At 38.1% G+C, this 15,856-nt stretch overlaps 2 protein-coding genes across 2 annotated transcripts; both read left to right on the top strand.

The window, feature by feature from the left end:
* The first annotated feature begins 378 nt into the window (after positions 1-378).
* On the top strand, positions 379-7,780 carry LOC108667261 (probable ATP-dependent RNA helicase DDX56). The gene is made up of 10 exons (XM_018154267.2): positions 379-547; positions 1,148-1,324; positions 2,280-2,433; positions 3,481-3,634; positions 4,674-4,851; positions 5,102-5,385; positions 6,045-6,356; positions 6,694-6,871; positions 7,185-7,373; positions 7,699-7,780. Exons 1-10 carry the CDS (start codon positions 413-415, stop codon positions 7,744-7,746), a joined length of 1,809 nt encoding a protein of 602 aa, XP_018009756.1. The 5' UTR covers positions 379-412; the 3' UTR covers positions 7,747-7,780.
* A 661-nt stretch (positions 7,781-8,441) lies between these two features.
* Positions 8,442-15,488, top strand: LOC108667264 (leucine-rich repeat neuronal protein 1). Its single transcript, XM_018154270.2, has 9 exons — positions 8,442-8,930; positions 9,102-9,220; positions 9,606-9,724; positions 9,966-10,224; positions 10,531-10,639; positions 10,967-11,173; positions 12,152-12,330; positions 14,039-14,240; positions 14,539-15,488. The coding sequence occupies exons 1-9, from the start codon at positions 8,781-8,783 to the stop codon at positions 14,626-14,628; spliced, it is 1,434 nt and encodes a 477-aa protein (XP_018009759.1). The 5' UTR covers positions 8,442-8,780; the 3' UTR covers positions 14,629-15,488.
* Positions 15,489-15,856: the final 368 nt, after the last annotated feature.

Genomic DNA, 15,856 nt, shown 5'->3' with positions numbered 1-15,856 from the left:
TACTGCCCATGCAATAATTCTACCTTGTAACATGTAAACTTGGTCAAAATTATAAAAATCACACAACCTGATCATTAGCCAAAGAGCACAAAGAGTTTTTGCATAAAGTTTCAGCAAAAACTGTTGAATTATTACTCAAAAAATTTTATTAAATCAGCTTTTGCAAGTTGTAGGTACATTAAAAATTTTAAATTTACTCTCATTGCAAAAATTGCCCTTTTGCAAGAATATTTTAAAGGTAAAAGAAAATGAATCCAGAAAATATCATTAAGTCTTCATTTAATCCAAGCAGCTCATGATGTAAATCATGAGGTTCCTAATTCCTATAATGAATGACTTTAATGTGGAATCGTCTTGTGGCTAATTTGTCATTTTTACATGTGATAATTTCAGATTTAACCCCCCTCCAATCATGGCTAGCAAAAGCTCTGACATAAAAGTTAGTAAGAAAAGAAAAAGGGCTAGCAATAATGATGCTGCAGATCCTGTTCCAACCAATAATAAACTGGCCTTCCATCAAATGGGTATTGATGACAGAATTCTCATGGTGAGTACCTTTTCCTGGTTTGCCTGTGAAATAAACCTTTTCAAATTATATTTAACAATTTCCAGCAATTATTCTTGAATTTGAGATTTACCTATAAAATTGCTGTGAATTATTAGAAACTATGCTCTATTCAATCTCTAAAAGATTTTTTTAGAATCTTGTATCTAGTTTATATTATTATTTTTTTTTTAGTTATATGGCTCTGTGGAGCTTTTGTTAGCAAAAAATTGCAAGTTTCTTGTATATAACAATGATTACAAAATAATCAAGTTTGTGTAAATTGGCATTAAAATAGGCCTTTGTGTCTAAAGATCTCCCATTTGTTGCTCATGAAGCTATTTTCATGGCTTCTATTTGTTTGCATTTTTTGATATGCACAAATTAGAGCAATGAAAACTGGGCAATAAAACAAATGTGTTGTAGTGATGTCACAGATAAAATATTTCAAGTACTTGTATTTGCTGGTATTCATTCATCAGTCTTTTTTGACACTTGATTTATTGCTATTTAGACTACAGTGTTTTTCTCAAAACTTTCCAAACAGCTCAGTGTAGAAATTTTTTTGATGTTACTTGTAATAATTCTCTCATTGCATCAAAGGGCATTGCTGAAATGGGTTGGAAAGAACCCACTCTCATTCAAGAAAGAGCTATTCCGCTCATGTTGACCGGCAAGAGCATCATGGCGCAGGCTAGGACCGGGTCTGGGAAAACGGCCGCTTTTTTGGTGCCTCTCATGCACAGGATGCTCTTCAGTAAGAACACAGCCACTTCTCAGGTGTGTTGGCATCTTTTTATGTACATTTAACTCTATCATACTATTGATTTTCTTCTCTTTTAATAAAATATGCCCCTTTCAGTTATTTATTTTTATTTCATTCTATTATGACCTTGCTCATTCATCCTTAGATTTTAAAACTTATTTTGTTCCTATACCATTGCATAAGTAGGTACCTACTTCTTTGTCTGATCATTTCTTGCTTAAAAATTTCTATAATATTCACAAAATACATTTTTTTTAGCCATTTTATTTCCAAATTTGACACTGTGTGCAAATTAATATTTTTTCAGTCATACTAAGGAAAATATGCATCATAATCATCATGCTGTCTGAGGGCATTCCTTACAATTATGACTTCTTTTGGTGTATATCCTTTGTTTTTATAGAATCATTTGGGTAAAAAGTGGGATAGAAAATAACAATCCTGCAACTCAAGATCTATTATTTATCTTGCCCATGTGTTGTCAAATTTATTCTACCTGTTGACCTCTTCATGGGTATTTGTATTTACATTTGCAATCACTATACACAGTGCACACACACATAGGTATATATATAAGCATAGGTGATTATTCACTAAGCTACTATTGACTTTTTTCTTAACCAGAAATAAAAAATGTATAATCCTATTGCATCTTGTATTTTACTCTATAAAAAATCTGAATAGAAAGAGAATGAGGCAGTCTTCACTGTTAATAAAAAAGTGAAGACTGCCTTCTTATTCTTAAGGAAAAAGGGAAAATTAGACTTTTTGTAACAATAAAAATCCTAAATGGTAATCCCCTTCAAGCCCCTATATATTTGTCAACCCCTTGAGCTTTATTGTTGATGCCAGGGTTCCATTTTGACTGCCTTGCTGACCCATGTCACTTGCTCAAGCCACATATCACATGTTCACGTATCCCTTACCCCTATCACCACTAATGACTATTGTGATGTTTTTATATACCAGTGCACAAGGATGCTGGTGTTGGCTCCCAGCAAGGAGCTGTGTCAACAGATCAGCAACATGGCTGCCCAATTAGCCATAGGCTGTAGTCGTGAGCTGCGGGTGCTTGACCTGTCTCCGCAGCTTCCTGTGGAGCACCAGCGCCCACTCCTGGCAGGTAAGCTTTCTTTTTAATGCATTTTCTCATTTATGGAAAAAATGCACTACTGTGCTTGCCATGTCTGTCCGTCCGTCTGTCTGTGACTTCACGTTTTTGTCGATGAGATAATGTGCGCTCTGTCACACACTGCAGTGAGTACCTACTGAGTTATATTGTTTTGACTATGACAACAATAATGATCTTTTTGTGGTGCAGCAAGAACATCAAGCTAACCTTTACTGCTGCATGTGCTCATGTGTTGTATACCAGTGTTCTGCTACAGATGTTAGTCATGCATTTTTGCATATAACTGAATTGGTTTCATGTATTGATGTTTTCATTGAAGTGATTCACCATTTCATCTCTTTTAAAACAAGAAAGATTCAATCATATTCTTTTCTGCAGTGTTTGACTGTTGCAGACAATGTTTTTGCAGGCCATCTCATGTTCTGCAAGATAATTATACTTTTGCTATTTTTGTGCTTGTTTTTTTTTTTTTTAATGTGACACTTGTTGATAATATAAGCCTTCTCTTGAGAATGATTATTAGTCTAAATTTCTCATTTCCTTATTCACTATTGATTATCTGGCAAAGAAACTGCATCCCAATTCAATTCATACTTCATTCAATTGCATACTTATTACTTGAGCTTTTCTCACATTTCCAGGATTGGTAAAATTTGACAAATTAACTCACATTTACCTATAAAGATGACATTAAAATAAACAGCTAGACTTTTCATGATGCAGGATCTATTATTACGTACATTACATGCTATTACGATTTTATCAAGAACAGCTGTAGGTAATACGCTTAACTGTTGCATGTATACCATCCAGAGTTGTATTAACCTCATGTAACTTCATCAAAACAATAATCATAATAGCCTCTAGGACTGCACTAAACAGAGTTGATAATTTCCCCAGACTTGTACCAACTTCACATAAACTAAATTAACCTACTACCTATTTTTCACAAAACTCAACCAAAACAATCATTAAACCACTCTGCATAACAAAATATTATAATATTGGGCTCCAAATAACCCTACATGTTTTCTCCAGAGCTTCCTGACATGGTTGTGGGGCCTCCTCGTCGTGTGTTGGCCCACGTTCAGGCGAAGTCTCTCTCTCTCGACAACATCGACAGCATCGTGATTGACGAGGCCGATCTCATGACAGCTTATCAACACAGTGACTCCCTCAAACAAATCTGGAGGTGGGTAAATTTTGGCTTTAATGCGGAGCTATAGCTTGGCCTGGGACTGCTATGCATGTAACATTAAGGTTTGATTCACACTATACTGCCGGGCATGTGCCAGGTATATACCAGTCTCGGTCCGTTCCTTGCCAGGTATATTCAAATGTTGAGTCCGGTCACGCGCCGTCTTCACTTCAGTTCTTTTCGTTCAGTTTGTTTTACAATGGCCATGCCAGTCATGTCCCGGTCAAAATATCTTTTGCCTTTATCGTGGCCGGACCGTGCCTGGCAGCGCAGGTGCCTAGAACGGCTGGTGTGAATGTTTATACGGAAATGCATTAAAGAATATTGGACAGGATGCACCCTATGGTAGCTCGTTGTTACAATACCACTGTAGAGGCTGCTGTTGGCGGTATTGTAACGCCGCTGTAGTCAAAGTCGGCCGCTGGAGTTTGAGCTTTCAAACGCATTTCATGTCACTTGGTTCCGTGTTAACTATTAAGGTGTTGATTGTTACCATCCTTGCTTCTAACAAATGGTTTTGGTTGTTACTTACTGGCAGATCATGAAAAAAGTTTATCCAGAAATACCGCTTATCAGAGTATAGATAATTTTTGGCTTGCTTCGAAAACAATAGCATGAAAACATTTCTCTGTGCTGCATTTAGTTCATTCCATTAGATCTTGTACTTCACTTTTCGATCGCAGTAGTTCAGCTTTCTCATTTAATTTAAAAGCTTGCTACTACATTCGATTTGAAATTGAAAAATAGATCAACCTATATTATCACTCGTGCTGATTTAAAATCAATGATTATTTCTTTTAAGAATCAATAGTAGTAATTTATTTTCAATCACTGCCCCTGACACTTACAATTTAAGTATAAAAATATCTAACTGAGAAGTTCCTACTTATAGTGACAGTATCTTGAAGTTTCTTGGTTTAACCTCTCTGAGTTGTTCTTGATTCCAACTCGCCTATCCTTGTTTTAGGAAAAAAAATGTCATTGCTTTCTGAAGAAAAATTTGTTTTTCAAGAGACCAATTGTTTATTTGCAGCCAAGTGCCCAGTGTGTGCCAGTTCTTCATCACGAGCGCCACACTGTCGAGCAGCTTATTGAACATCAACAGCTTGCTCTTCGCGGACGAGCAAAACAGACTTCGCAACACAGTCGTCTTGAGGCTCAAAGAGCCTCCTCTGCCTCCTGCGTCTCATCTTGGACAATACGTTATCAAAGTCAGCGCTGTTTGTTTAATTCAGAGTACTCTTATATATAATTATTCAATTTAAGTGCATTTCTTAGGTTTCTTCAATTCTATGAGAGCTTTAATTTGTTAGCACTGCTAATTTCTGATGTTTGTTAAGACCAGTCTACAGACTATTATGTATGTAATAATATATTATAATAATAAAATAATATAAAATATTTGCATATTACACATTTTTCAAAATGCACTTGTTTCATTAACTATTTTTTAACTTGCAGATCGAGGAATTTCAGAAGATGCTGGTCCTGTTTTATTTGTTTAAATTGAAGAAAATAATGGGCAAGACTATTGTTTTTGTGAACTCAATCAACAAAGGCTACAAGCTTCGTATGGTGCTGGGTCAGTTCGGCATCGCGTCTTGCCTGTTGAACAGTGAGCTTCCCTGGGCTTCACGCTGTGATATCATCTCTCAGTTCAACGCCGGTCACTACGACATCATCATAGCTACCGACGACGCTGCTGCACTCGGCAAAAAACCTAAAAATAATGTCAATCTCAAAGGGTACGTCGAAATACTACGTCTTCCCATGTCAATACAAAAAATAATTGGGTAATTTACTGGAAATTATTATAAACTGGAAGGATAAATCAAGCGCTTTCACTGTTTGCTTTACAACAGAACAGAAAACAACTTGCTAATTAAAGGATACGCAAGTCAAAAGTAGTCACGCGTTTGCGTGTAAATGAAGCAAATAGTATTTCAATATCAAAAACAAAGTTGAAAATATTATTTAAGTATAATAAATATTAAGTATATTTTATAACTAAATTCGCCTGTCAAATACAAGTTGAATTTTAATTTTATTCCTGCTAAATATATTCAATAGATTTCTTGACTTTTAAGTAGCAAATGTGAATCTAAACCTTACTCCATTTCATGGGTTCGGCAAACGAGAAAAAAAAGTGTTAAGTAATTCACAAATGAATTCTTTGTATCGCAGTCAGGTGTCAGCAGCTTATCATATCACCCCAGGATGATGTTTGCTTAACAAAGACCGTTAAAAAAATTCACATCAACTTTTTACAGTAACATAAATTTAATGATGCAATCCTCGAATCAACTGTTGTAAAACATGTCAATAAGATTTCTGCTCTTTAGTTATGACATTGTATTATATAATAATTATATATTCATTATATTATTACTGATTGTTCGACTAGCATGGAAAGTGACGTCGAGTCTGGTACGTCCCGAGGCCTGGACTTCCAATCGGCGAGCAACATCATCAACTTCGACTTCCCTCCCGACGTGACTTCGTACATCCACCGCGTGGGGCGCACGGCGCGAGGCACGTGTGAGGGCACGGCCGTGTCGATGGTGTCCGTGGATGAGCACAACACTTATCTCAAGGTAGCCGCGTGTCTCAGCAACATGATGAACCCCGTCGCCCGGCACAAGAAATCAACGAGAACAAACTCTGATGGCGTCTTCCAGGCCTACGATCTCGACATGTCGCTGCTTGAGGATTTCGAGTGAGGGAAAATTCTAGGAACGTTGTCCTGCGTATTTGATGTGTACACGTTAGTTTGTAGGCCATTGATGAACTTGTGAACCTCTTTTCCACCGATTAACTGACTCGGATATATTAATTTTTTGCTATACCAAAGTTGAATAATTTATGCACTCTTCAATTAAGTAAAGACGTCAACAATCCAAAAGGTTATTTCATATGCATATTAGTACATTTGATTAACCTACTTAAATTTATAAAGTATGTAAATTATCCTAAACATTATTTCACATGCATATTAGAACGTTTACCTTAAAGTCCCGTATTAAAAGTGTCATTAACGAGGACGGCGCTCGCAGGTACCGCTTACAGGACGTGTGGCACTCGTGCACTGACGGGCTGGTGCGACAGGCGCGTCGTAAGGAGATCGCCTCTCAGCTCCTCAACTCCAAGAAGCTTCTCGCGTACTTCCAGGACAACCCCGGCGACATGAAGCTCCTCAGACACGACAAGCGCGACCACGGCCTAAAAACTCAGGTACAAAGCCAAAAAATGTTAGTGGCGGTTTATTAACAACCAATTAGCAGGTGTTTTGTTCTCATAACCCTGCTCTACTTACTGCAAATTAAAATTTAAATTAAATGCAGCCCACGTACAATCCAATTGTTAAATCATTAAAATAAAATAAATTTCTATAATAAAATAAATTAATAAAATTAATTTCTACCGGCGAAGCTTCATTACAAAATTTATTAATGTTCATCAAGATCTTGCAACTTGCTCGAGCAATTTTTCATCGATGTTTACTTTTTACACCGTAAAATTATTTTAATCTTGACATTTTTCGCAGAGCCACTTACGGAACATGCCGAGCTACATGTTAGCGGGCAAGCAGGGGGGCGGGGATGGGGGCATCAAGAGACAAGCCGATCAAGGCAGGCCGACCACCGCGGCCTCTGCCTCCAAAAAACGTCCATTCAAGAAGAAAAAAATCAACGACCCAATAGCTGGAGCCACTGCCACGCAAAAAAGATTCATGGTCAGTCACTATTTTTAACATCACAACTATTTTAGTGCGGTACTCGTGTCCTTTTTCTATTGTGTATTGTTTATACGATCTAATATTACGACCTGTCATTCATGTTCAATAATTTTGATATAATAAACTATTCAATGCGTCTGAAAGAGTACAATTGCATTGAAAAAAATTGTAGCAAATATCCATGTAGGGATTACAGTGAAATGAAGGAAATTCCTTCTCTATAGATTTATTTAGAATACTTTGGAATTAATGACTCTGATTTATAGTTATCAGTTTTTGAATCTTTTTGTGTACGAGAGTTGTGATTGTGTGACCTTTCCAGGCTAAGAAACTAGACCCGCTTCGCAGCATGGAATTCAAGGGCTTCTGACATCGACACGAACTGGAATAAATTTTGATGTATCTTAAATTTTATTAATTTCCTTCGGCAAAAGCTTATTCATCTTATTTTCAAAACAATTTCCCGTTGTAGAAGCTTATGTCACTCGTCCAAAGAATTTGTATGCTTATTTTTACGTTTCATCAATTTTGTGGACAAGAACTAATGTTTTGAAAGATTTTTGATATTTGCAGCATGCACCTAATATCTATGCTACTGATATTGATCCAATGTTAGAATTAATATTCAATTTTTCAAAATTCTAGTCTGATTACTTTTTCAGCCGTTTCCTCTTAGGTCATGCTTTATTAACGACTTCATTATTTGATCGTTTCCTCTTTGAAGGTTCGCATACACTCACACTATTGCCCGAGAGGAGCAAATTAGCCTTATTTTTTTTATGAAGTGGCATTGCTATCAAACAGCGTTAAATCGTCAACAAGTTCAAAGGGCTGGAAGGCTCCTCCGTCTAGTCAAGCGCACTCGTCAAAAACGATCGCTCCATCATTTACATCTTTCTAATAAGCATAAAAAAAGCTTCACTTGTTACTGAAGAATAGACTCATTGATAAGAGCAAGCAGGATATGTTCGGCATGAGTCATTATCTAGTGATACAAAGACTGATATGGAGGCTTCAAGAGATAAGACACGTCGCACAGCCCTAAGCTCTATTTTTCAGAAATGCGTTAGTTCTGTGAGACGAGGAGAGGTTAACGGTTACGGTCGAAACATACTGAAATTTTTACATTACCTGATACATAACATTTATGAAAAATATTCAATAGTGCACTAAAGAAATTTTTAAACAATTCCTGCTGTCTACAACAGTTTTTCTCGACGTTTAAGTGAACACAATCCAGACTCAAACGTCCCATACTGGGTAAAAATCTAGTTGAATAAACGCTTCGACTTGGACTGATGAAATAACGAATACACAGACTAGGAAAATATTTTCCGTTTCGTAAGCATTCTTTTCCTCTGTGACTTTGAATAAGTTAATCGGTTGTTACAAGAGACCTAAAGGATGGCATGGTTACTCATAACTGCGCTGTTAGTTCGGCTCTTCGCTCATAGCGGAGCGTCTATGATCGAGCCCGATCTGTGCTCGACATCGTGCGAGTGTCTGCAGGGATTGCCTTTCGTCGTCGAATGCAAAAACGACGACCTCTCTCAGGTATGTTAGCGAAAATAACTGACTGCTTTGTTTGATTAGAAATTTTTTTTCGCGGTCTGGCACATGATGTCATTACCATTACACGAGTTCGAGTGCTGAGTTTGCTTTTAAAACTTTGATTATTCAGCAAACGCTTAGTACATCATGAGAAAAATTGTCGAACTATTTCAGATTCCTCATCTAGAAGCAGAACCGTACCCATTCGAATGGGCTTTATTTTTTGACGTCAACAAAATCAGCAAGATTACAGCAATGCCGACCACGGACAATCTCATCCTACTGTCTTTCAAGTGAGTTGATTGAGTAGGTTTCTCGAGACCGCCGTACGTGCATCCGAAGTTTGTCGCCAGTTATAAAATAGGTTTTCCTTTGATTAATACCTCAAAATTAATAAGTTACCCTCGTATTGTGCTTATAATTAGGTGATCTATTGTATCTCACTACCATTACCATTAATTGAATTGAAATATTTCAAATATTAAATTAAAAATATTTAAAATATTAAATTAGAAATATTAAATAGAAATATTTCAAATAGAAGTTTCATATCGGACCTTCATATTGCACTCAGCCTTTGGTTATAAGTGACAAGTACAAATAAGATGATTTCTGAAATAGGGGATGAACAAACACTGGTCACAAGACTTCGACTAACTTTTTGATCAAACTTGACAGTGACAATCCCATCCTCGAGATTGAAGACATGGCCTTCGCCAACCTAACTAAACTCAGGCGGCTGACGCTGAAGCAGTGCAGCCTTACAGGCGACGTCTTCACCCTCGACGCCTTCAAAGGTGGGTCTGAAACAGTACAACGCACAATTAAAAACTTTTACATTGATTATTTTTTACTTCGAGGTAATTTGTTACAAAGTTAGTAGGAAATTACTAATTCGGAAGGGGATGAATGTTAAGAGAAAAGCTACTCGTACGGGGTGCGCCATTTGAACGTCTGCCTGCATTACCGACATTTTGCATCAAACACACCACCATTAGATATTGAAATAATTTATGGAGTATCTCCTATCTCTTTCAGGACCAAGGAACGAAGAAGATGGAGCCGATCCTTTGCCTTTGGAATATCTCGATGTTAGCCACAACGATATACAGTCATTGGGCGACCACGCGTTCCGCCACTTCGATAACCTGAAGACTTTGATAATTTCTGACAACCCCTTCCATGACTTTGACGATACGACCAGCAAAGCTTTTGGTGAACTCATTGGCGTGCAAACGCTCGACCTCTCACGCGTGCAGATCAAACGCATACCAGAAAAATTCTTCAGCCGAATGAGGTCATGTTTCCCTGATAAGGCTTTGTTTAGTGCAGAAAAACCAAGCAGGAATCCATTGTATCCATACCCATTAGGACTAGGTTGAGCTGCGGCATCCTCATCGAATTGGGAAACTAACAACGAATTTGCCGCGAAAAGAGTTTCTTCTATATTTGTAATTCATGCAGTTAACTCTTTCCATTCAAGTAACATTTGTTCCAATTTATTCCAGACCTGATTGAGTAGTAATACAGAATATAGTGAAATTATGACTCATTGAACGAATGCAAATCTGACTCATACGTAACAAGATTTTCCTTACCACAGGCAATTGAAGGAGCTCATCTTGGCCGGGAATAACTTCATGGTTGTTCCCGATGAAGTCAACTACATCCAATCCCTAGAACGCCTCGTACTCGACAACAACCCAATAAAGGTGAGTTCCAAGTACCGGCACCAAATGATCAAACCTAGGAATGTATGGACGAGACCGTATAACAGCTTTTTCCATAAACGGGTTACAAGAAAAAAAACACCGCGTAGCGTATTTTATTATAATTAAAAAATTCGTTATTGAGAGCTTTTTGTGTTTTACAAGAACTTCTCGGACGCCGATAGATATATTTAGTAATTATTATCTGTGCGGATTTCTCTTCAGTAATATAACTCATGCTACTTGGATATATGGGACATGCATTCGTGTTATGTGTCTTTTTCAGCACTCCTATAATTTATTCACATTATTGTGTGTCTCCTAATGCAGGTGTTGTCTAAAAACGATAAATCCTACTTCCACGGTCCATCTCAGCTGTCGCAACTGCACTTGTCCTACATGCCTGACTTGAACAAAATCGATGCTGAAGCATTCTATAATTTGGACAACCTCAAAGTCGTTACTATCTCCTACAACCCGAACCTCAACTTCATACACAAGATGGCATTTGCATCCAGCGGAATACACTTGAAGAAAGTACGTTCAAAAAATGCCATATAGATGCAAGTACTATAACAGTGCCGGAAATGGCTATACGACCACCCAATTTTCTCCAAATATTTTTTCTTGCACAAAAAATACGGGATTCTAATTATACGAGGTTAGACTACGTTTAAAACGTTTCCGAGGATATGTGAAAAAAATAATTTTCTCAAAATATATGAGAAGAAATTATGAAAATTATAAAAACCTAGGTGGAAATGGTTATAAGACCAAGAAATGTTTTAATCCATTTTGGTATCTTTCTGTAATATTTTCACTTTAAAAAGTACAGCAATATAAAGAATATATTGATTTTCGTCATTTAGGGCCTTTCTGGTGAACTTCTGGTGTCGTTCAGTGTCCTTGAATATTACTCTGTTTGCCGTGGCCGGCGCTTAGTCCTAACCTCAACCCCATTGAAAACTTATGGGGCATCATGGCGAGGGATGTTTACCAAAATGAGCGCCAGTTCAAATCTGTGAGTGACCTGAGCACAGCTATCCTTCGTTCTTGGGATAATATTTCTCAAAAGACACTGGATTATATGGTAAATAGCGAGGGGAGAAGATGCATTGCGGTAATTATGGCGAAAGGAGGTGAGATTGCCTATTAAAACGAGTGTATGTGATCCACAAACGGGAAAACATATCTTGGTCTTATAACCATTTCCACCTAGGTTTTTCTAATTTTCATAGTATCTACTCATATATTTTGAGAAAATTATTTTTTTTTCGCATAGCGTTGGAACCGTTTTTAAGCGCAGTTCAACCTCGTATAATTAGAATCTCAATTTTTTTTGTGCAAGAAAAAATATGTGGAGAAAACTGAGTGGTCGTATAGCCATTTCCGGCACTGCATACAATTTTAGGGAACTTAGTCAAGTAAATTTGTTCTCGATAATACGAATAACGCATGCAGTTCAGATAGTTCGACTTTTTATTCTCGTTGATTAAAACGAACATTTCCCTTCAGGTTCACCTGAACAACAACAACTTGGCAGTCTTGGACAATGAGCTTCTGGACTGGGCCGCCCTCGAGGAGATCGACATCCAGAACAATCCGTGGGTGTGCGACTGCAGGATCGTTTGGTTCACCAAAGAACCACTGGAGAATTTGAACGCAAATAAACCTCAACTCACAGAGTACATCATGTGAGTTATATCTTTTGTTAACATCAAGATAAATTACATATTGTGATTTATCTTGCTTGCTTTGGGACTTATACCCCTCAGGGGGGACTTCTGACGTGTGTCTGTTCTCGTCGGAAGTTCTATGGGACTTCGCGCTCCTAGGGGGATTGTTCCTGAGCGCCCCAACGCTGAGCTCGCGGTGTCTGACTGCAGATCTCAGTTGTGGGGTTGTTATTGTGTAGGTAGGATTCCTTACATTTCCCTTCTCTGTCTCTCTCGTGCGGGTGGCCGACGTCCCGGGTAAGCGACCTCTCGTCTTAGTTTCTGTTGCTTTTCACCTGTCCCTCCTTGTCACTTCGTCTCTTTGAGAAGCTAACGCTGCTTCTTTCGAGCCAGCTTCAGCTGGCCGGACAATTGAGACCTTCCGCCCCTTGTGGGTGATGACCAATTTTTTATTTGAGAAACTTTTGATAATTGAGACCCTCCATCTCTTTGGTGATGTTCAATAACATATAACATAACATATTGATCTTGGCGCTGAAGTGTAGGCCTGATGTGGCCTGTCGCCGATTCTTTTCCTTTTTGTGCCTTGTTCACAGAAGATCTAAAATCGTGTCATTTGACCGGATCTTTTCATGACTGACGATAGTTTGAAGTAGCTACTAGACTTCCACCGGGTTCGATAAGGAGCTAGGCATTTCAAATCTGAACATATATTTTTCCATAGCTTTATCTAGTCTGTTCTTGAACGCGTTCATACTTGGAGCGCCAACGATGTCATCGGGGAGGCTGTTCCACATGTCGGTGATTCGAAGCGAGAAGAAATTTTGTCGCGTGGAGAAGTTGCAGCGCAATTTTTTTAGCTTATAGCCGTGGCCCCTGGTGTTGGTTCTTGTTTCAAATTCTAGTAACCCTTCAGGGACCTTGTATAGACCATGAGTATACTTGTATACTTCAATGAGGTCCCCACGCAGACGTCGATAACTGAGGCTTGGAAGCTTCATAATCTTCAATCTTTCTTCATAGGACTTGCCCTTCAAGCCTGGAATTATCCTTGTTGCACGTCTTTGAACATTCTCTATTAAATTTCTGTCCTTTTCGAATCTCGGTGACCACACAACGTTTCCAAACTCTAGACTCGGGCGTACGACGGCAACAAACAACTGCTTCATCGTTTCTGCATCTAGGAACTCGTATGAGCGTCTGATTAGTCCAAGAAGTTTGTTGGATGTGTTAGCTTGCGTTTCAACATGCTTAGAAAATTTCAGCTCCTTGTCGACATAAACTCCGAGATCTTTTTCCACACTAGACTTTTCAATCATTACTCTCTCGTTGCAACCATGTCTTCTCATACTGTAATCTTGCTGTTCATTGTTCTTCCCGAGGTGAAGTACAGTAGTACTTTTACACTTGTCAGCATTAAACCGCAGCTGCCACCACGTATCAGCCCAGTTAACTAAACTGTCAAGATCATCTTGTAATTGCTCTTTATTTGACGCATCCAACATGACTTTTGGTGCGAGATAGCTAAACAGCTGAAGCGCCAGTAAACATGTGGCCACTAAACTAACTTGGGGCTTATATTCAGGAATGCTTTGGGATCTGAAACTATTGCCATCAGGTCCACATCGGACACCCGGCTTCTTATTCTATTCTTGAATAAGGACTTAGATTGCTCGATTTCAGTAATGCGATCAACGGAAACACTAACCAAACCTTTGACGTGCAGATGCGCCAAGCCCAACGATGCTACCGGACAATCGCTACCATATCTGGCTAGCCATGACTATGCATTCAAGTGCCCTGAGATTGAGAAAGTCACGAACCCATACTACTACGGACCTCTCATCGTCACCACAATATTCGTCGGGGCCTTGCTGCTGCTTTCTGCCACGGTCCTCTGCACCTACGTCCTCTACCAAAAATCTAGAGTAAGCAACATTTTTCCGAAATGAAATTTTTTAAATAAGCTTGCATGTCATGCACCGAAATTTGTAGTACATGTCACTTTTGGGAGAATTTCAGGTTGATAATATGAGTTAAACGATTTTCATGAAATTGCCAAACCATATTACTATAACATAATGTTGGAATGAATGCATTATATAAGTTGCGGTCCATTTGATTAAATTATATTCAATGTTAATCACGAGTATTAATCAGTATTATTTATCATTTGCTATAAGAAGTTATATTATAGAATATTAACCTTCCGAAAATGTCTTTCAGAGCTCAGGCTTCTCTGGAACGACTGTGCAGTACCGCAGAGCTGACTTCAGCAACAACTTGGAGTCCATCGCTGAGAACGTTTACGCCTAATACTTTATATACGCCTGATGAATTGTAGACTTAAGACGCCTGATACTTATATTTATATATCTGATAGGTTACATAATCCTGATACATTGTTTAATGCTCTTACGCCCTATCTATGGTAGGTACACGTCTTGTAAACGCCTACCTACTCTTTTGTTGGGGCCTACTCATTTGCATGGGCCTACGCCATTGCATGTGCCTGCATTAATGGGCCCTCTTGTGTAGGTCTGCCTTGCTGTTCATACCGCTCCCCTTTTCCTCTGATCTACTGCACACCTGATATGACGCCTTCTTCCCCACATAAATTAAATTATTGTTCCAGTATTTGAACAATAATAATACCTACGCAAATTGTAGGCTTTCATTGTAAATTGTTTGTAAAATCATATCTTCAGTATACGGTGAAATGCGTTAATAATTTTTTTGCGTTGTCCTCAACAGAATTTCTAGGTGATGTGGAATTGATCTGCTTGCTCGTGCTTTTGATGTGATCTAAGTAAAATTTGATGTGATCTAGATAATTATCTGAACACAACTCGGTACCCCTGGACAATCTATAAGGGTTTATAGACAATCTATAAACCCTTTGATTTTATAGAATAAGTACAGTGGCTATTGTTGTGCAGTAGCTGCAGTTGTGCAGTAGCTACAGTAGCGCAGTAGCTACATTTCCTGTTGCAAATTCAGCAACCCTTCAGTATGTTAATCACATGAGCTAATTTGTTAAAGTTGTTGTATTTTTAAGTCAACTAACGTAAATTCAATTCATATCAACATCAAATGGATTTGTGAAAGTTAAAACCTGCTTTTTCGTGGCAGGTTAAACGTGTTTTTTAGGTCAAGTAATATTATCGTGGTAAGTTATACATNAACGCAGGTGTATTGCACACTTTTTCATCTGAAATTGAATTAAGATTTTTTGTTCGAAATAAAATTGTAAAAAATTGAAATGTTTTATTAATCACCAGATCATCGTCGAAATCCAACAGCTCGAGTATTTAAATGATTAGGAAGCCAGAACCTGCGGGTGCGCGAGGCTTCCGGTTTAATAACTAAAACCTATTTATATCCGGTTTGATAAACAATTGGAAGTAAAGGCAAGAAAATAACCGTGAACTGCATTTTTAGGATATGGTCCAACCTTTTATTATGATTAGAGTCCATTCGAAATTAAAGGAAATTTTGTTTCTCATGTTTCACAATCCCACCAGTGAATTACATGATATGTTAT

The sequence above is a fragment of the Hyalella azteca genome, unplaced genomic scaffold (genome assembly GCF_000764305.2).
Source record: "Hyalella azteca isolate HAZT.00-mixed unplaced genomic scaffold, Hazt_2.0.2 contig1919, whole genome shotgun sequence".
Classification (NCBI taxonomy): domain Eukaryota; kingdom Metazoa; phylum Arthropoda; class Malacostraca; order Amphipoda; family Hyalellidae; genus Hyalella; species Hyalella azteca.
The sequence above is the reverse complement of the archived record's forward strand: the minus strand, read 5'-3'. Positions and strand labels throughout refer to the sequence as shown.

Bases quoted from the DNA above. Each gene is read 5' to 3' on its own strand.
- LOC108667264 (XM_018154270.2), top strand. From the start codon at position 8,781: ATGGCATGGTTACTCATAACTGCGCTGTTAGTTCGGCTCTTCGCTCAT. The intron at 10,225-10,530 runs GTCATGTTTCCC...TCCTTACCACAG, and splicing joins AAATTCTTCAGCCGAATGAG to GCAATTGAAGGAGCTCATCT. The intron at 10,640-10,966 runs GTGAGTTCCAAG...CTCCTAATGCAG, and splicing joins TCGACAACAACCCAATAAAG to GTGTTGTCTAAAAACGATAA.
- LOC108667261 (XM_018154267.2), top strand. From the start codon at position 413: ATGGCTAGCAAAAGCTCTGACATAAAAGTTAGTAAGAAAAGAAAAAGG. The intron at 3,635-4,673 runs GTGGGTAAATTT...GTTTATTTGCAG, and splicing joins TCCCTCAAACAAATCTGGAG to CCAAGTGCCCAGTGTGTGCC. The intron at 7,374-7,698 runs GTCAGTCACTAT...TGACCTTTCCAG, and splicing joins CCACGCAAAAAAGATTCATG to GCTAAGAAACTAGACCCGCT.